The sequence below is a fragment of the Lampetra planeri genome, chromosome 42 (genome assembly GCF_965212315.1).
Source record: "Lampetra planeri chromosome 42, kcLamPlan1.2.h2, whole genome shotgun sequence".
NCBI classification, from domain to species: domain Eukaryota; kingdom Metazoa; phylum Chordata; class Hyperoartia; order Petromyzontiformes; family Petromyzontidae; genus Lampetra; species Lampetra planeri.
The window spans coordinates 8,090,830-8,110,724 of NC_136148.1; the positions used below are offsets into that span (position 1 = coordinate 8,090,830).

General features: G+C 52.6%; 1 protein-coding gene across 1 annotated transcript in view; it reads left to right on the forward strand.

Moving 5' to 3' along the window:
• Positions 1–19,895, forward strand: part of LOC144732367 (uncharacterized) — a 27,442-nt gene continuing 7,547 nt past the window's right edge. Inside the window, exons 1-7 of the mRNA XM_078613855.1 lie at positions 1–1,024; positions 2,498–2,583; positions 4,455–4,564; positions 6,052–6,276; positions 8,897–9,587; positions 12,142–12,271; positions 12,704–12,918. Of these exons, the coding sequence (XP_078469981.1) occupies positions 15–1,024; positions 2,498–2,583; positions 4,455–4,564; positions 6,052–6,276; positions 8,897–9,587; positions 12,142–12,271; positions 12,704–12,918 (2,467 nt within the window). The 5' untranslated portion in view covers positions 1–14. The remainder of the gene's footprint in view (positions 1,025–2,497; positions 2,584–4,454; positions 4,565–6,051; positions 6,277–8,896; positions 9,588–12,141; positions 12,272–12,703; positions 12,919–19,895) is intronic.

The window sequence follows — 19,895 nt, forward strand, 5'->3', positions numbered from 1 at the left end:
TGCGCAGCTGCGTGATGGCGCCGTGCAGGGCGAGGACGCGGGCAGCAGCGGCGGCGGCGGCGCGGGACCAAGAAGGACCCGCGGGGGTCGCGGGGCAGCGGGGTGGGAAGCCGCCGGGGCAGCTGGATAGGAAGCGGGGGCAGCTGGGAGTGCAGGGGAAGCCGAGAGCGCGGCACGAGTCCGGGCGTTTGAGGCCAGAGGAGAAGGGGCAGCGGGGGCAGCCGAAGCATTTGGAGCAGCAGGCGCAACGGGAGAGGAGGGTGCGACAGGGGAAGCGGGGAGGGCAGCAGGAGGAGCCAGGGCATTTGGAACAGGAGCAGGGGAAGCGGCGAGTTCGGGGGCAGCAGGATGAGCCAGAGACTTTGGAACAGGGTCAAGGGAGAAAGGGGGAGCGGGGGCAGCAGGAAGGGCAGGAGGAGCCAGGTCAGTTGAAGCAGGAGCAGCAGGAAGTGCAAGGGGAGCAAGGCGGGCAGTCGAGAGCGCAAGATAAACGAGGCCAGCGAGGGAAGCAGAGCGAGCAGGAGGAGGAGCGGGGAGGGCAGGAGGAGCGGGCAGGGCAGGGGCAGCAGCAGGAGCAGCATCAGGGAGGGCGGCATCAGGAGCGGGGAGGGCAGCAGGAAGAGCGGGTAGGGCAGGAGGAGCGGGGAGGGCACGGGCAGCAGCAGGAGCCAGGTCATATGGAGCAGAAGGGGGAGCAGGGGCAGCAGGAGCTGGGAGGGCAGGGGCAGCAGGAGCAGCATGAGAAGCGAGAGGAGCAGCAGCAGCAGGAAGGGCAAGCAGGGAAGGGTGGTGGTGCTGGTGGTGGTGCTGGTGGTGGTGCTGGTGGTGGTGCTGCTGGTGGTGCTGGTGGTGCTGCTGGTGGTGCTGCTGGTGGTGGTGATGGTGGTGGTGGTCGCGTTGTTGGCACCCTGAGCTCGCGGCGCCGCACCGAGGACCGCAGCGTGGGCTGCGATCTGGCGGCCGAGGCGCGGGAGGGCAGCGCGGCGGGCAGCGCGGGCAGCGGCCTCCATTCCCGTGGCCTCACGTGAGGCTCGGCACCGGTCCCAGAGACCCCAACACCACCAGGGGGGGAGATGCTGCTGCTGTGTGCAATCCCATCGAGTAATGTTCAGCATCGATATGTTTGGCAACTACCAGATGCGCTTTGTTTTCTTCTCTGAGAGGAGGAAACCCACGCAGAGACTCCAAAGAGAAAGGCGGCCGGGTTCTAGAATCGAACCCAGCTCCTCATCCTTACTCTTAGGCTTTTTTTGGTAAAGTCACGTAGGTTGAAAACATTGTTCGAGGCACGAGAGTTTACTACTCACGGTGCCGCACTGTTCTTGGAACACGTTTTCCGGTACAGTGTCTATGGGATGCACTGTACTGCCCTGGTTCTATTCGCAATCGGCTTGCCCCGAGTTCCAGACCAACCCCCGGTGCAATGTTAATGCTGTCATCAGGCAAGTCTCCTGATTAAGCTAGTTGTAATTACTGGCGAAACGTCGGACTCGGATTGTAAATGTGGTGGTTTTGCTCTCCCAACACACCGGTGTTGCTGATCTAGTAACGAATTGGCACGTTCTGTTTACATGACAAACCTTACTAATTGGCTGTGTCGGGTGGTGGCGGGTTTAACGACACATTTATTTACGCGATCTAACCCAAATACACCTGTATTATGGCTATTTGTCGCGAAAGCCGACGTGTCAAATTGCTATCAACGTGTGTATCCATTTACGCTTTCATTGCGCATATATATTAAGTGTATAAATTATTTCAATTGCGAGTTTTAAATCCCTGGGGCTGAACGTACACGTCCCGTGCAGCAGTCTCCATCAGGGGTGATCGTGGCGTTCATGACCTACACAGTGCACTGTCATGTTAAAGAGCACAGGCACTTGATGTACCGCATCAATTGGCCGGCTCATTGCACCCACGTGTTCAACACACTGACCAGTAAACCATTAACAGCTTCACCGTTTCAAACGTCCAATGCCATCTTCGTATTTGGTATTTTTAGTGCAGCTCTTTCGTAGGACCTATCATTTTTAAAAAATGTTTGCTATTCAATTTAAAACTATGAAACTATTTTTGTTTACCAAGTAAGGCCCCAAGTGAGCCATATAGCTCTTTCCCAGAAGCGAAGTGACCACATGATTGCTCAGCGAAGTGGCTTATCACGTGGAAATGTATCGCAGCCAAATACTCTAAACGCACGTTGATGATAAATGTGGAGGGAAAACCGGAGGACCCAGTGAAAAATCGACGCGATCATGGGGAGAATATGCAAATTCCATTTTTTGCGCAAGTGTGCTGAACATAAGCGACGGGAAAAACAACACACTTTTTTTCAAAGTAGGTAATATCGTGCATGTGACGTTCATGTGGCTGTGTTGCATGTGTGTTTGCACCTCCAATTAGCACGGTTGGCTACGTATAGTGTGAAAGAAGTTCTACATACAAACATACATGTGAATGTGTTGTTCATCCTTGTGCCTCCCCGTGTGTGTTGTAGGCAGGGAAACGCTGGCAAAGTGTGCGTCACTGACAACTGCTTTGCCACTGAGATGCTGGCCACTCTTAACCAACAGCGGCTGCAAGGTACGAGGTCACACGAGTTGAACGCGATGCTCGATGGAAGCCCTCGGGGTGTCAGCAGCTGGGCATTGCTGCTCATTCAATCCTCGGTTCTGCACCGACACTGCCTCCATCTCCTAATTTTGTGCACCAGGCACAGAGAGCAGTGCTCATGTGGCCGACGAAACTCCCGTGTGACCATTCGCGTTAGGACCACTTTTCACACCAACTGGATCCCCTACGGCAGCGCTTCTCAACCGCTCTCATTCCCCAGAAAAACTCTTGAGCTCGTTTGAGCCTCACAGCACACCGAACACTCACCTGGCGCCTGGGTGGGAACGCATTGAAGCCGATTGATAATTCACAATCAATTATCGAGAACAAGGAAATTGAGTGGCGCTGCCAATATTCGTGCTGAGGTTTTGTCCAACTGCTTGGGTGTATTTGTGTCTGTGTGAGTCAGTGTCTCTGTGTGTGTCTCTGTTTCTGTGTATGAGTATTCAGGTCTGTGTGAGTCTCAGTGTCTCTATTTGTGCTAATGTGTCTCCTGGTTTCTGTGTATCTGCTTCATGTCCCGTGACCTGTCGGCAAGCCTTCGACACTTCACTTGGCCTCGGAGTGCATCTGGCCTTGGCACAGGCACCGTGGTGATGTCACTGCGACTTAGTGGCGAATGGCGGCTGTTGTTATTGTCCTCCATGTACTACTCACAGCCATCACCACTCACGACTATCTTAACTGCTCCTGGGCCTCCCCTAGATCGACTCGGCCTCAAATGAATACCTGGTGCTATGTGTAAACGTCGCCACAGTGGAGACGAAGGCAGGGGGGGTATGGTGCTGGCCACCGACCCCCTTGTGTACCGTGACAGCCTTCATAGTTGCTCACTCGCAGTACTTGCCCCAAAAGACTGTTCAGGCTACACGGGGGGTGCTTTTCCTTTGTCCTCCATGTCTGTGTGTCTGCCATACCGCACCGTGACCAATGGAGAGGGGGGGACTGAGGGTTTGGGGGCTTTGAGGTACTTTCCTCTGCTATAATTCCGAGAAAACTGCGGCACACCTGGTGTGAAGCATTTCCCTGTGGTCGGCGGGAGAGCGCTGGGTGCAGCTTCCCACAGTTGCCCCGTGTGTAGGATACGGTTCTAACTCAATTGATCTGCCTTTTTATAATTACAATTTACCAGTTTCAAAGGCCGCCAAAACACCCAAGTGAACAGCAACAAACGGCACGATTGAAGGTGTTCATGGTAGTGTTGACGACGATGATGCAGCAATAGCCTTAGATATGATAAAATTCCATGATCGTCATTAAATTGCATCGCGATTTGTGTGTGTGCTTGTGCTGGTATGTGTTTGTGCTTGTCTATGGTGTTGTGTGTATATGTGAGTGCGTGTCTTTCGTGTTGGTGTGAAAGTGGGCACAGGTGTTACATCTGCCAGTCATCTCGGTTAATCAACCCGGAACACCTGGGTCTGTCCCATAACCTATCAGCAGTGAGCCTTCCACACTTCAAGTGATAACCTCAAAGTGCATCTAGCCTGGCACATGCTGTGGTGACATTACTGCCACTTTGTGTCTAGTGGTGGCTGTTGTTGTTTACGCCTGTGTTTACGCATGTGTGCTGACGGTGTGTGCGTGTTTAGGGTTTATGGGTAGTGGTAGTGTCGTGGTCATCGCACTGCGCTACTAATCTGGCGGCCTGAGTTCAGTTCTCCTTCATGACCAATAACAGTAGCCAAATCAGCCTTAAACAACAAGCTGGTGCAGTGTGTAAACACATCAGCCTTGGGAAATGAAAGGCAGCTGTGCCGTGTGTTTGCTCGCATCACTTGCCTCAAGAAGTCTGTTAAAGGCTATACGGGGGAACGTTGTCTCTGCTGTGGTGTGTGCAGGCGAGCACTGTGACGTGACGGTGCTGGTTGGCGGGCGCCTCTTCTCGGCTCACAAGTGCGTGCTGTCCGCCACCTCGGGCTACTTTGCCTCGCTGTTTGGCTCACGCGAGGTACATTCCTCCTCCTCCGAGAATGGCTCCCATCTTGACGTTTCACAAATGTTTCCTGCATCGGTGCTAAACGTTTTGACAGTCTTGTCCCTCGGTTCTGAGACCGAATGAATGGAGTCGGGTCACCCTTTTCGGCGTGATCGCGAAGGGCGTCGATGGAGGAGGTGACGCGGGAAGAGGTTACTCGCACTGTGTAAGGCGCAGGGTAAAGTTGAGTGGCGTGGCTGATTTTAAGGAGGTGTCGTGGAGGCAGTGGCGTAGTAATGACATTATCAGCTCGGGGGGTGGGGCCCCAATATTTGATTTGTCTCGCACGGTCGCACCGAGGCTGTTATATGTTGCGGCTGCTCTTGGCCAATCGCATCATTACGCTCATGGTCTCAAACATTTAACGCTGTAGGGGGGCGCTCCGTCTTCGCAAAATGCAGCCACTTCAGCTCCTGAGTGCCTTTGCAATATTACGTAACTGCTCTACTTATTAAAAAAGGGGAAAAACCTATTCTCATATTTTGGTACTGGCAAAGGATGTCCCATTATGAAAGCATTTTCGCAAAAATAATTTAAACAGCTTTTTAATTCAGTTTGTTGTCTTTTTACACTTCGTGAAAACATATCTCATGGTGGCTGTCAAGGGGGCCCCAACTCGTAGCTTTGGCCACCAGGATGGGCCAAGGCACCCTCGGCCCCCACACTCGTTACAATAGTGATTTATTTTCTCGTGATTCGCAACCCCTGTGAGAAAATCTTGTGGGTGGTACGTCAAAATCAGTTCTGGTGATGTCGAGGCAGTTGGAAGCCGAATGTTGGTTCGAATTTAGATTTTCGACTGTTTTATGAGGACTGGTGTGTTTTGCTGCACCCGTGTACCGCCAATACGTCCATTTGTCTATTGTTTGAATGCCTTCAGGGAGGAGGGAAATATGACAGCCACACACACGTGTAGTGTTCGTGCATCACAGAGCCCATAGCGCATGGTGGGCAAGGTGGGAGGATTTGTAAATTAAAACGCAAAAATCTGATCTGTTGTTGTTGTGATAATCACATGATCCTGTCAGAATGCGCATTGCTTGTCCAGAAACATACCTTTTTTAATGTATTTTTAGCAAAACTGTTTAGTGTTGCAGGGACACATACAGTTTAGTTTACTCAGTGTTGCAGCCTTTGTCAAATGAAGCAAAATGAATAATCGAGTAGTTTAGAGCAACGTTAGTGCTGTAAAATTCTACCATTTAACTTGAGTTTTGTCTCATTCACACTGTTTAACTACTGCACTGCAGGTCACAACAATTATCGATGCTTCTTCCCTTGCACTCTATATCCCACGGTCTCTTTTCCCAAGTTACTTGTCTTAACCCTCATCACAACTTTGAGAGTGCTGTTTATCGCTGCCCATTTGGGCCTGTGCTCAGCAATTGTGTAAAAAGAATCCCGGGCTTCACCCGCGCTTCACTCGTGCTTCACGCATACGTCGTCTCGCTCTTCTGCAGGTGGCGGTGATGGACCCATGGCAGGGTGGATTGAGGGGGAGGAGCGCACCACTTGGCCGGGACACCGTGGAGGCTTTGGAGGCCTGGGCCTTTGAGCTCATCCTGACGTTTTTCTACACGGCGCAGCTGCTCGTGACCGACAAGGATGAGATGGAGGGCCTGGAGCACGCAGCCCAGGTCCTGCAGGTGCCGGCCCTGCTGCGGCACATCGAGGCCATCCGTCAGGTGAGGTCCTGCCAGCGTACTCCATCAGCAGCGTGGCGCAGTGGTCACACTTGTTCCTTACAGCAAGAAGTCCCGAGGTTTGATTCCTGACTCGAGCGCTTTTATGCGTGGAGTTTGTATTATCGCCCCATGCTCTGCATGGATTTTCTCCAGGTTATTTGCTTTCCTACCCATAGATAAAAAAATAACGTGCAATGTAACTGGTATTGGCCAAGAATCCCAATGCAAAAAATGTACCTGCACGTTGCTCAATTGGTGTCATACACAGAACAGCATCATCGCACCCTCCTGAAAAAACTTGGCAGAACCCTCCTCAAAATCGTTGAGATTCAGTGAGGCCTTTCAAGGATGATTTGTGAAGCTTCCAGAGGGCTTCGTCCATTTATCATTTTGAGAGGAAGCAGAGGTCTGACCTGTAGTCCATATTCCACCTTGCCGAGTGGAAAGTGGCACTCATTTGGGGTGGATATCACTCATTAATGCCCTGTCTGTGAGTTAAACTAAACTATTTTTATTTTATCAGGTAAGGCCCACTGAGCTATATCGCTCTCTTTCAGAAGCAACCTGGCCCCAAACGTTAGCTCAACGAACTGGCTTATGGGAAATTGTATAGCAGGCAAATACTTGAAACGCGTGTTTCTCAAATCGGCATCCAGGTCATGTCTGGTGTTTGTGCCAATCTCACGCTCCACTTGGTTGATGTAAGCGATGAGGTCGTAGCCGTCGATGTGGTCCGGTACCTTGCGGCTTCTTCCTGGGTTTTCGGCACGAGGGGCGCCACGGTGGCGAGATGTGGGTTCGATCCCGACCCTGACACCTGTATATTTAGATGTAGGTTCGATCCCGACCCTGACACCTGTATATGTAGATGTAGGTTCGATCCCGACCCTGACACCTGTATATTTGGGAGTTCGCATGTTCTCTCCGTGGTTGCGTGAATTTTTTCTGGGTCCTCCGGTTTTCCCCTCCACATTTGTAAACATGCGTTTAGAGTATTTGCCTGCTATATATTTCCACGTGATGAGCCACTTCATTGAGCTGTCATTTTTGGCCAGGTCGTTTCTGAAAAAAAGCTCAGTCGGCCTTATCTGGTAACATAAAAATAAATTTCGATTTGAAGCTTTCGTGACTGCAGGGATTCATCTTCTTGGTTCTTTCGGTAATGTCACGTAGAAGGGAAGTAATAAAATAATAAAAATAAAACATAATAAAATAAAATAATTCTCACGACGTTTCGGCTACAACGCAAGCAGCCGTCTTCAGGTGAAGAATGAGACACTACCAAGCTAGGAGCTTATATATAAGCTGGGTTGGAGGTGGAAGAGCGCCTTAACAAAAAGAATGTGCATATGAAGAGGAATTTAGCATATTCATGGGAAATGCGTAGGAGGTGGGTGGGGGGGTTTCATAGTCATATTATGCCCATGCATTATGCAGGATCAACAGCACCAAGGGGGGGTGCAGGGAGTAGCATTAACATTCCTTTCCTTTGTTAATGCTACTCCCTGCACCCCCCCTTGGTGCTGTTGATCCTGCATAATGCATGGGCATAATATGACTATGAAACCCCCCACCCACCTCCTACGCATTTCCCATGAATATGCTAAATTCCTCTTCATATGCACATTCTTTTTGTTAAGGCGCTCTTCCACCTCCAACCCAGCTTATATATAAGTTCCTAGCTTGGTAGTGTCTCATTCTTCACCTGAAGACGGCTGCTTGCGTTGTAGCTGAAACGTCGTGAGAATTATTTTATTTTATTATGTTTTATTATTTTATTACTTCCCTTCTACGTGACATTACCGAAAGAACCAAGAAGATGAACATAAAAATAGTTTAGAGTTTGTTGGACAGCGACGACACTTGTCTTTGGTCGTCTTCGCCCTTTGCGAGAGACGAATCTTCCACGGGTGTTCGGTAGATGTAGAGGACTGGCCCCTACGTCTCTTTGAATTGGGCCATGAGGACTGTTGTGTACATTGTTAACCATACCAGGAGATTGATGTTTTTACATCAGGAGACCTCTTGATGACATTTCTTTGTGTTGATGAGCAGCACATCAATGCAATAAGCTAGTGTGCCGTATGTTACTTAAGTACAAGGTAAAGGTGCGGCCCTGCAATTTCTTGCTCATGCCACTGCTGGTGGAGAGGCCTCCACGAAAGGGAACCCGAGGGTATTTGGCCTACTCTTCCATGTTGACCAGACGTGTTGGAAGAGGTGGGCGTACACGCACTTTGTCCCACCGCACGCGACCCTGCCAGTCGACTCACTGCGGTGAACTCATCCACACTACCGGGTTGGCAGAGGCGGAGGTGGGACTTAAGAAACCTGCCCCATTTCAAGTGTCGTCCTGGAAGATGGAATTGTTTGGATGTATGTTGAACGTCTTCGTACTGTACGTAGCCAACTGCTAATCGGAGGTGCGGAGGAACAACAACAAAAATAAACACAAAAAGCAGTTCTGAGTAAATGAGTTTTCAAAATTGAAACGGCGGCCTCTATATCGCCAAGTCCAATGTGCTAACCATTATACCACTGTGGTAGCTCCCATTATTTTAAATACCTGTGAAATACTTGTTGTCCATAAATCTACACGTATTATGTGTTGCCTGCACAGGCTCTCGTGGAGATGGAGCAGAATATGGCTGCCGCGCAGAGCGAGCATCTCGACGAATCCAAGTTTGCCAGCTGCCACGATACGAACGCAGACCCCGAAGCATCAACCTCGGCCACGAACACGGAGCGGCACTTGGATGACCATGACGCTGACGTAGAAAATAGTCATGGCGCAAATGACGGTGATGATGTCCCAGCAGTGGTGGATTCTGGCCAACCGGAGAAAAGCAAAGTCCAGGATGAGCCAACCACTACTGACTTACATCCCAGCGGGAAACACGATGTTGATGGTGGTGAAGGTAGCCACAGTGTCGGTGAGAGCGGTGCCGGTGCGGCGCAAGTCCAGTGCTCCGATGAGGACAAGTGGACACAAAAACAGTCGTCCAGTCGTCTCAACGAAATCATCCAGAAGCTGGCAGGGCAAACGACGGCCACAGTCGTGGTTAAGGCTGCCAAGCGATCCAAGGCCAAACCTGTCCGGAAAGCCAAGGAGAAGGTGGCTAATGCCGCCACCAGCACCACCACCACCACCAAAACTGAGGAGGCTGGCGACGGCGTTGACTCTGAGAAAGCAGAGGGCACGGTAACCAGGAAGAGATGGCAGAAAAGCGATGGGCTACACTGCGCCGAGTGTTTGCTGACGTTCGAGACCCCAGCCGACCACCGCGCTCACCGCAAGACTCACTACAAGAGTAAGTGACTCGCTTTGGGTGTGCGTCCCCCCATCACGTTGCCGAACGACACACCGCAAATTAGTCACGTGGTGTTGGTGATGCTGTTGCTGCATTGGCAGGGGTACACAAGCACAATTAGCAAAAAAAAACTCGACACATACGGAAATAACACTGATTTTATGTGCTATGAAGAAGAATCTAAACATCGCCTGTTTTTTTATTATATATTTTCCTTTTAAGGCCAGCAGTGTTATTTAGGAGTGTGAGATTTTTTCCGACAAATGTGTGGCCGCTGTGCAATTTACAGACACTCATCTATCCGGTGAGACTGCGTGGGATGGGCCAATCGCAATAACATGTTGTGTACAAATAGTCAGGCACGTGAGGATCAGTGGTGCAGTATAATCGCTCACAGAAATATAAATCGCAAGTGATCGTCCAGTCGGGATACATGCATGCGAAATGGCCTGCGCCATGTTCAGTGCACAACTCAATCACTCTCCTCTCAGAATAAGAGATATGAGCTGGAAAATGTTTCACCACCGTTGAACAGGTTAAGGGGTGGAATCGCCATGGACCCATCTTGTTTCGGACAACAATATGACATTTAAAACCCGTCTCCCTTTTTGCGTGCGAAACAACAACGTTAGCTAAGGTCTTTAAGCCAACTAACGGTTTTGCATGGCTGGACACAAAGGAATCGCTTCCTGGTGACGCAACATTATTACCTGGCTGGGGGTCTCATTTGATGGATCCCAAAGATTTGTTGGGTTGGACCATAATACGCATACTTCATGAAAACACATGCACACGCAAACACGCACACTAGAGCACGACCGATGCCAGATCTTTGGCGCCGATACCGATTTTGGAGAGTCCTAGTCCAGCGATTGCCCATATAGCGAGCGATATTTTATTGAAAAAATTGCAAAATTGAAACTTGTATTTTATTAAACTTTCAAGATTTGAGAACATTTAACTTAAATTATACTATGAACGAGCAAGCAAATTAAAAAAATATACAGTTTCAGTTTCATTTATTAGGATTTACCCTGTGAGCCATTCAGCTCTTGATTTGGGTTCAACCGCAACAAACAATTAAAATTACAAGATACACCTAAAGTTCTTTGTACACAAATCTGAACATCACATACGTAAACAATAGACTCCTACAGAAAAAGCACAACCCGTCCATGCTGCTTACACACCAATAACTTTTTTACGGATTCATCATAAATTGTCGAAATACTTGCAAATTGAACTTAAGCTATTTTGGCAGTCAGGCAGTGCTCAGACATCAGAGTTCAGGTCTCTCGTCCTGCCACTCAAGCAGTGACAGATTGTAGCGAAAAAAACACAGCAGCTCTTGCATACTCACCATCGAGAGGGGCTCCTTTATTAGAGCGCCCTCTACCGGATCCTTTAGCAATTAGCAATACCAACTGCCAAACGTACATTTACAGGAAGAAGAATCTATTTGATTTGGTTCATGATAAATACAAAATTGGGGCACATTGGTGACATAAATGCCGATACTGATATAAATGACGATACCGATATCGGTGGCATAAATGCCGATAGCATTGTTCTTAAAAAATCCGGTCGGGCTCTTAACGCACACCGACGACACATTCATAGGAGCCGGGTATAAATTCCAACCTCCAAGCAAACGGAGTTTAAACACTGAATCGGCCAAACGAAAGCAACTCATTGCAGACCCCAAGGTTAGCAGGGGAAACGTCCCGAGCCACTCTCCAGAGATGCCTTGTTTCTTGTTTTTTTTGGTTGCCTGCCCTGATCACGATGAACGTCTGGGAAATTTCCGCAGATTAATTCGGTTTGGCCACATGTTTAGTGCATCCCAAGTTATATATTTGTGTCTGGATTTTTGAGGTGTACATGTTGCATTAAGGAGCTGTTGACGGTCCATGTGCTAGATTACTGTTTGTGAATCGTGGGATTGCACGTGCAATATTTGTCGCCGAGCATGAGCTTGTTATGTGCCGCATGGCATATGTTACCACAAGTATTGTTGCACAATTAATGTTACTAGAAGTCGCGTTGATGTCATAACTAACATGCAAAACTTCGCATTTTTCAAATTTCCACCATTATAGCGCAAATTTATCATGAAGGCGCTATGCTTCACAGACCGTCTGCAGTAAGGGGTTATGTGTTGCTGTGTGTAATTCCAATTTAATAATTTGCAGGTATTTTTGTTCAAATTGGACCATGGCATCTGGGACGCTATGGCCTACTCTTTTCAAAGAGACATGACAGGATCTTTAACGGCCAATGTGAAGCAGACTGCGTGTATTTGTCTGGTTAATACACCTTCAGAGTTAATTGGGGCTGCCTGCCGGATTCCAGCCTTTGCAACAAGCAGCGAAAGCGCTGCCGATGGGCCATGTCACCGACGTACAATTAACAGTTGACGTTTGTGTGTGTATATATTTATTTGGATTGTATATGCAGCCTCACGTTTTTGACAATGTTGATGATTAAACTTGACATCGCAAATGTTGAACCTGTGACAGGTGGGAAACGATTAATCTGTTTCCCATGTTGGCAGGAGCAAAGAAGGAGATGAAATTCGAATGCACCACATGTGGAAAGACGATGACCACCAGGCACAGTTTCAAGGAGCATCAGCGACTGCACACCGGAGAAAAGCCGTACAAGTGCAGCCAGTGCGACGCCAGGTATGGGCGTGCGTGCTGTGCGCCCCATGCGGCCTGTTCGCCATGTGACCGGCGGGAAGCGTTTGCACGGGGAGCGTAGCTGCCAGAATGTGCCAGTGTGGGGAGGACACATCGAGCAGAGAGCGCTGCGATCGGTGGGAACCGGGCTCGGTGGGCCAGGTCTGGTTCTGGGCCGTTCCGGGATTGGCAATGTGGCCCGGGCAGGCCGCCCAGGCTTTAGGCTGCCAGGAGTATTGTTACAACTGTGGGTTAGGGCGTGCATCAGTTTTGACATCTTATCCGAAAAATAAATTTCAAGAGCGCGTAAAGATGAACGGGAAGCGAGTGGTTTTAAAACTACGGCGAACTTGACCGAAAAAACTGTGGCAATTTCCGAGGATTGTGAACTCCCGACGGTGTCTCTCTGCCACTGGTCGATCCGACCGCCCGCAGTTTCACGATCCAGACGAACCTGAGGACGCACATGCGCAAGCACAGCGGCGAGAAGCCGTTTGTCTGCGAGTCGTGCGGCCAGTGCTTCCGCAACCGCTCCACGCTCACCGTGCACCGGCGGCGGCACACGCAGGAGCGCCCCTACGCCTGCACGGTGTGCGGCGCGCGCTTCCGGCAAAGCGACTCCTGCAAGACGCACATGCGTATCCACACTGGTGAGCGACAGTGGCGGCGATGGTGATGGTGGCGGTCATGACCGCCAGAGGGGATGCCCGGGTGCAGTGCTTTGTGCGGTGTGGGGGGGCGATGCCTGAAGGTGTTAATGTTTTTACTAGATTTTTTTAAAGATATCTTGGTACAGATGAAAACAGATGGGGATTAGTCCACCTGCTGTATTGCCTTCTGGCAAGCCAGGATATGGCACCTCGACGCCCACAGGAAGGCAGTTTCGCATTTGTGTGACTCGCCAACCCTGCGCGGTGCCGGATTGGAGACGTGCATAGCCACCACCGGTCCATGTTGGGATGTCTCTTCCCATGCCTTCATTATTAATAATATTAATAATTTGGTACAGCTGATATTCACACCATTATTATAGCACACGGCTATCGTCAGGAAGGCACCGCTTTGTTTCACGGACACAATCTGCAATAGTTTTACGGTAAGGGGCGATGTTGCTGCTGCGTGTCATCACAATTTAGTAATCTGCAGGTAATAACAAAAAAAAACCAGGGCGGCCTTACGGCTCCTGCACCCACGGTGTTAACCAGGGTGGCCTTACGGTGCCTGTATCCGCGGTGTTAACCAGGGCGGCCTGCCGGATTGGAACCGCGATCCTCTACCGCAGGAACACACCTCGAACGTGCGCTAACGGTTGGGATGGGTTTTTATCTTTAAATATATGTAGGGGTGTTAGAGAGAGAGCCCGTTATGCATGGCAGCCTATGGTAAACAAACACAGTAGGCGGGGCTACATGTGTGCACGAGCAGGTGCCCTCTGCGACGTCCGCGCCAGACACCCTGGGGGGTCGATTCGGTCATTATGATCCCCCGGGGCCCCACCCCTCAGGGAGGGGTTGGGTATAAAAGGGGAATGTATCGAAGGGCTCGGGAGTGTTGTGTTAGCTAAGAAGAGAAGACGGAAGACGTCCTAGATAGAGCCCTGGTCTCCCCCTGGCACGCCGTCCTTATCAGGACCGCGCAGGCTCGAGCCAGTGGCGTGGTACCAGAGCCAGAGCCAGTGCTGGTCTGGACTCTGGGTACCGGGCCCGACTGACCAGTGTCGGGCCAAGATAGCCTCCCCTAGCCCATTAGAGGAGGACTCAGAGGCAGGCTAGGGTTAGCCTAGAGGTGTGTCCTCAGATAGACGGGTGAGGGGGCCGATACCCCCTCAGTGTGTATGTCACAACGTGTGGTGTTAAATAAACAAGTGTGCCTCCAACTCCGGTGTGAACGAGTCATAAGCGTTACTACATCTGGCGTCAGAAGTGAAACAAAGTACGAACATGGATACACGCCGGACGACTCGAGTCGGAGTACCAGGGGCGGAGGACACCGCTGCAGTTGGAGAGCCCGAGACGGCTGAAGATGCCATCGAGCAGCCGGGGCTGGGTGCATCCACGCCACAGCAGCTGGAGGAAGGGGAGCCATCGACGGAGGGGCTGAGACAGGCGCACGCGAAGCTGGCCGAGCTGCTGTACGCCGCAGCCGCCATGCTCGATAACATCACGCGGCTGGGGGCTGCGGGACCGCCACGAGGCGACAGCAGCCAACGACCACAGCGCCTTCCCGCCATTTCAACGGAGCAACATTTTGAATCTCCCGCCATCGCCGCAGCTGCTGTTGAGGGCGTGGCCGCTCTAAGCATCGCGTCCAACGGCGGGAGTACAGTACCTGCCGCGTCACCACGGGTGCGACCGGCGATGCCATCGCTGCTTCGGGCCGACGCTGAGTCGAGTGAGGGAGACGAGGGAGCGCGATCGTCCTCTGCAGCCGCTGCCTTACATCAGCGACTGCCGCCGCTCAAAGAATTTGTGGGCGAGGAGGGCGACTGGGGCGGCTTCCAGCGGCGCTTCCTCGCTCACCAGGAGATGGCACAGTGGACAGACGCCGAGGCTCTCCGAGCACTGCCAGCACTCCTCGACAGCGACGCCCTCGCCACACTAACATCGGCAGCGAAGGAGAGGCGTTCCACGCTGCGGAAGGCGATGCAAGTGCTGTCCGCTGTGTATGGGCCACCATCGGACTGTCGTCAACTCTTTTACGATCGCCAGCGGGGGGCGAAGGAGTCGCCCCTGGCGTACCGTACGAGCCTCCTGGCGCTGGCGAAGGAAGCCTTTCCACGAATGGACGACGAAGGGATCGACGCCATGGTGACAGAGAAGATACTTTTGCTGGCGGACGACTTAGACATCGTCATTGTCGCACAGGACGATGCAGAAATGTGCTCCCTCCAAGCGGCCCGTCTCCTCCACGCAAACCTGTCCTCTCAACGACGGAAGGCCAGCAAGGCGGCGAGCGGGCGCGCCGTCGCTGCGGCCACCCTCCCGGCGGAAGAGGTTTGCGCCGTCAACCATCGACGGCAGCACGGAGCGGGAGCGCGGGAGGACCGGGCCGGTTCGAGCCATCTACAACGTCCATCGTCGCCACCAGTGCTTCCACGCTGCTACAACTGCGGCATCCGGGGCCACGTCGCCTCGGGGTGCCGCTCTCCTCGGCAGCGCGGGACGACGCCTCAACGGGACGCTGGCCCTCGTCACAAGCTCCACCATCATAATCCGGCGAGTCGCGGCACCCCTCACGTTTGGCCCACGCACACGCCCGTCGCACACTCAAACACCGCAGCGAAGGGGGGGCCAATATCGCGTACCATGGCACCAACACGCACCGCTCTGGGTACTCACATTGAACCCAGCCAGTGGTCCGTGTTGGCCCATCGGGTTGTAGCCGCGTCGTCGGGGTCGTCGGCCGTTGTGGGTCACATCGATGGGGTGGAGGTGCGCATCCTGGTCGATACAGGAGCATCGGCGACCATTATTTCGGAGTTGATTTATAACATTCTCCCTGTCCAGAGCCGTCCTTTGATGCCTGTTAATGTGCCATTCTTTGCTGCTAACGGGGGTTCACTTGGCATCATCGGACAGATTCGAGCCCAAATTTGTGTCGGGGATATTAAATTATCTGGGCCGATTTTTGTTTCCTCCTCGCTGGCGGTTCCGTGCCTGCTGGGGACGGATTTCCTGGCCAAAATGCCGATTAGGATATTAATCGACCAGGGATGCATTGAGCTCCCATCGGGCCGACGCATGGCGTTTCTGCCATCCCCCGCTACGAGCCGGACGGCGTTCGCGACGGTGCCGGCGTTCGTAGATAGAACGGTGCGCGTTCCTCCGGGGGCGCAAATGTTAATTCCTTTGAAACTTCGGCGGCCCTTCGCTAAGGGCATTGGGGCTCAAGGGGTTCTGCTGGGACCGTCTAGGGCCGGGGTCAGTGGACCTAATTTACTCCCGGCCCAGACCATAGTGAGAGGGGAAGGAGAACCCTTCATCGCGGTCCTCAATGTGGGCTCGCAGACGGTGGTGGTCCCACAGGGGACCGTGCTTGCTCACGCAACGCCGGTGCCCTGTGAGGAACCCGTCGCGAGTCATGTCGGCGCTGTCCCTGCACCGCGACCACATTCGGACAGCGATGAAGGGTGGCTCGAGGCGCTTTGCGCGGGATCGACGGACCTGTCAAATTTAGAGCGCCAACGTCTTAAGACACTACTGAGGGAATTTTCCGACGTTTTCAGTCGGGATAAATACGATTTGGGCTGCACTCATCTGCTGCGTCACCATATTGATACGGGTGACAGCGCGCCAATACGCCAGAATCCTTTTCGGTTGAGTCCCGCCGAAAAGGACCATGTCAAATCGGCTGTTGATGACATGCTAGCCGCCAACATCATTTCTCCCTCCAACAGCCCTTGGGGAGCGCCGATCGTCCTGGTTAAGAAGCAGGACGGTTCGTTGCGGTTTTGCGTTGACTTTCGGCGCCTTAATAAAATTACGGTTGCCGACGCATACCCGCTCCCACGGATGGACGAATCGCTTGACGCCTTGGCGGGAGCGCGATTCTTCTCCACATTGGACTTACTTTCGGGATTCTGGCAGCTTCCTCTGGACGATGATTCAAAGCCTAAAACTGCTTTCCGAACTCCGCACGGCCTGTTTCAATTCAACCGGTTGCCGATGGGCTTACACTCAGCGCCGGCAACTTTCCAGCGGCTGATGGAATTGGTTTTGGCTGGATTGCAATGGGAGTCGTGCCTGATTTATTTGGATGACGTCATTGTCTTTGGCAAAACTTTTGAGGAACATCTCCAGAGGTTGCGGGCAGTTTTCCTAAAGATGCGGGCTGCTAATTTGAAATTTAAGCCCCAAAAATGCCATTTGTTACGCGAGTCGGTGCGTTATTTGGGGCACATCGTGGGGCGCTCAGGTATTTCTACCGATCCCGCCAAAACGCAGTGTGTTAGCTCCTGGCCGACTCCCACCTCAGTGGGAGAGGTTAGGAGTTTCATTGGGTTTGCGTCGTATTATAGACGCTTCGTCGCTAATTTTGCGACTATCGCCAAACCCCTACATGCTTTAACATCTAAAGGGGTTCGGTTCTGCTGGGGTCAGGAGGAGGAAGCTGCTTTTTGCTCCCTTCGGGATGCTTTGGTAAACGCTCCCCCCCTGATTTACCCTGATTTTTCAAAACCGTTCTTGCTCGACACCGATGCGAGCAACACGGGTATTGGGGGCGTGCTCTCCCAGGTGGTTGACGGCGTGGAACGTGTGGTTGCGTACGGCAGTCGGGTGTTGTCTCCAGCGGAGCAACGATATTGTGTCACCCGTAGGGAACTGTTGGCAATTGTCCATTTCGTCCAACAGTATCGCCCATATCTGTACGGTCGGCATTTCACCGTCCGCACAGATCATGCGGCACTGCAGTACGCCCTGAGGGTTCAACAGCCATCGGGACAATTGTCCCGATGGTTGGAGGTCCTCCAGGATTACGATTTCCAAACCACATACCGTAAGGGCGTTCGCCACACCAACGCGGACGCTCTGTCACGCTTGCCAACCGCCTCCGAGTGTGCATGCCTCCTGGGGTCTGGACGTTGCAGGCCTCCAGGGGACACATCGGTACCTGTCTTGGCGGTGCGGGGGGGGGGAAAAGAGGTGGTTCCGACGCATGGGAAATGTGCCAAGGTCTGCTGATGCATTGGGACGGGAAGTCACGTCGACATCGGCTGGTGGTCCCTACTGGGTTGCGGGGTAGGGTGGTATGGGCCGCTCATGAGCGCCTCCTACACCTGGGGACCCAAAAGACTCTCGCCTTGTTGCAACTTGATTTTTATTGGCCTGGCATGACGAGGGATGTTGGGGATTTGTTGGGATCATGCCCTCAATGTGCACAACGCAAACCGCCGGCACGGGAGTCTAACCCGCCTTTGCAATCGATCAAGGTGTCCAGGATAAACGAGCTGGTCGCTCTGGACATTTTGGGACCATTCCCCGCCACCCCCAGGGGGAATAGATATTTGTTGACTGGTGTCGAGTATTTTACACGCTGGCCTATGGCCTGGCCTCTGGCCAACCAGTCGGCAGCAGCCATCGTGGAGGCCTTTGTTCAGGGTTATGTCCTGGACAAGGGTGCTCCGGAGAGGTTGCTGACCGACCAGGGCAGGAATTTTTCCGGTAAACTACTCCGACAAGTCTGCGATCTCCTGGGCACAAAGAAAATTCGGACCTCCCCATATCACCCACAAACTGACGGGATGGTCGAACGTTTGCATCGCACCATCTCGTCCATGTTATCACAACAAGTTTCGGACTCGCAAACGGATTGGGACCTACAAATTCAGGGGGTCTTGGCGGCGTACCGGATGGCACCCCATGCAGCTACGGGGTTTTCTCCCTTTTACCTCATGTACGGCCGAGAACCAGACCCGCCTGTTCGTGCCCAGTTGCGGATCCCCGTGCCGCAGGGAAAAACTAATCTGGCTGACCATGTTAAATTTAATCTGGACAAATTGACCGAGGCACGGGATGCTGCAATGCAAAACTCTGACCTCCGTCAGAAGGCGAATGAGCGCCTCAGATTGAGTCGAGCGCACATACTGCAGTGGAAGCCGGGGGACAAGGCATGGTTGCACTGCCCCCAGGTGCCACTGGCGACCTCCTCTAAACTGGTGCGGCCGTGGCGGGGCCCTGTGGAAGTGGTGGAGGTGTTACGTCCGCAGTGCGTGCGCATAAAGTGGGGGAAGCGGAGATGGTTCGTGCACCCCTCTAGGTTAAAACCCTTCGCGGCGGTACACAATCCCACTTCACACGCACGTGGCCAAACGTGTGGGGGGTCGGCCGACTCGCTGGGTCCGTCTCCGTCGCTCTCACCTAATGCCTTGCCGGCTGTGCCACCTTCAGGAGCATCAGGAGTGACGGGCTCACGCCCGATCACCCCGCCTGCGGATGCCAAGGGTCACGCGGAGTCGGATGAATGCTCACCCCAAGACGGACATTCGCCACCTGATGGTCCGCCACGCGGGGTTACCCCGTGTGAGGGGCCCGCTGCAAGGACGCGCGCTAAAATGCGCAAACTGTTGTGAGGCCGGCAAAATGTGTACATAGCTGTTGTGTTTATTGGGTGTTGTGTGGGTGGTGTGTTCCTCGCTCCTCGGATGTACATATGTTGGGTTCACCGTGTGTTGTGTGTGCGTGGTGGGTTCCCTGCTGATTGTATATAGGCTGTTTTTTTTACGGAATTCGTATTTATTCGGGGGGGGTGCGACGGGTTGTTTCTCACCTTGCTGTTGCGTTCTTGTTCTGGTTCCTGTTATTGTTCAAAAATAGTGAGGCACACGCGCGGTCAGGGGGTGAAGGCACCTTTATTGTCAAATTTTTGTATGTTGGCAGCTGGGACGGCTGCATGCTATGCGGGGGGGAGTGATGTAGGGGTGTTAGAGAGAGAGCCCGTTATGCATGGCAGCCTATGGTAAACAAACACAGTAGGCGGGGCTACATGTGTGCACGAGCAGGTGCCCTCTGCGACGTCCGCGCCAGACACCCTGGGGGGTCGATTCGGTCATTATGATCCCCCGGGGCCCCACCCCTCAGGGAGGGGTTGGGTATAAAAGGGGAATGTATCGAAGGGCTCGGGAGTGTTG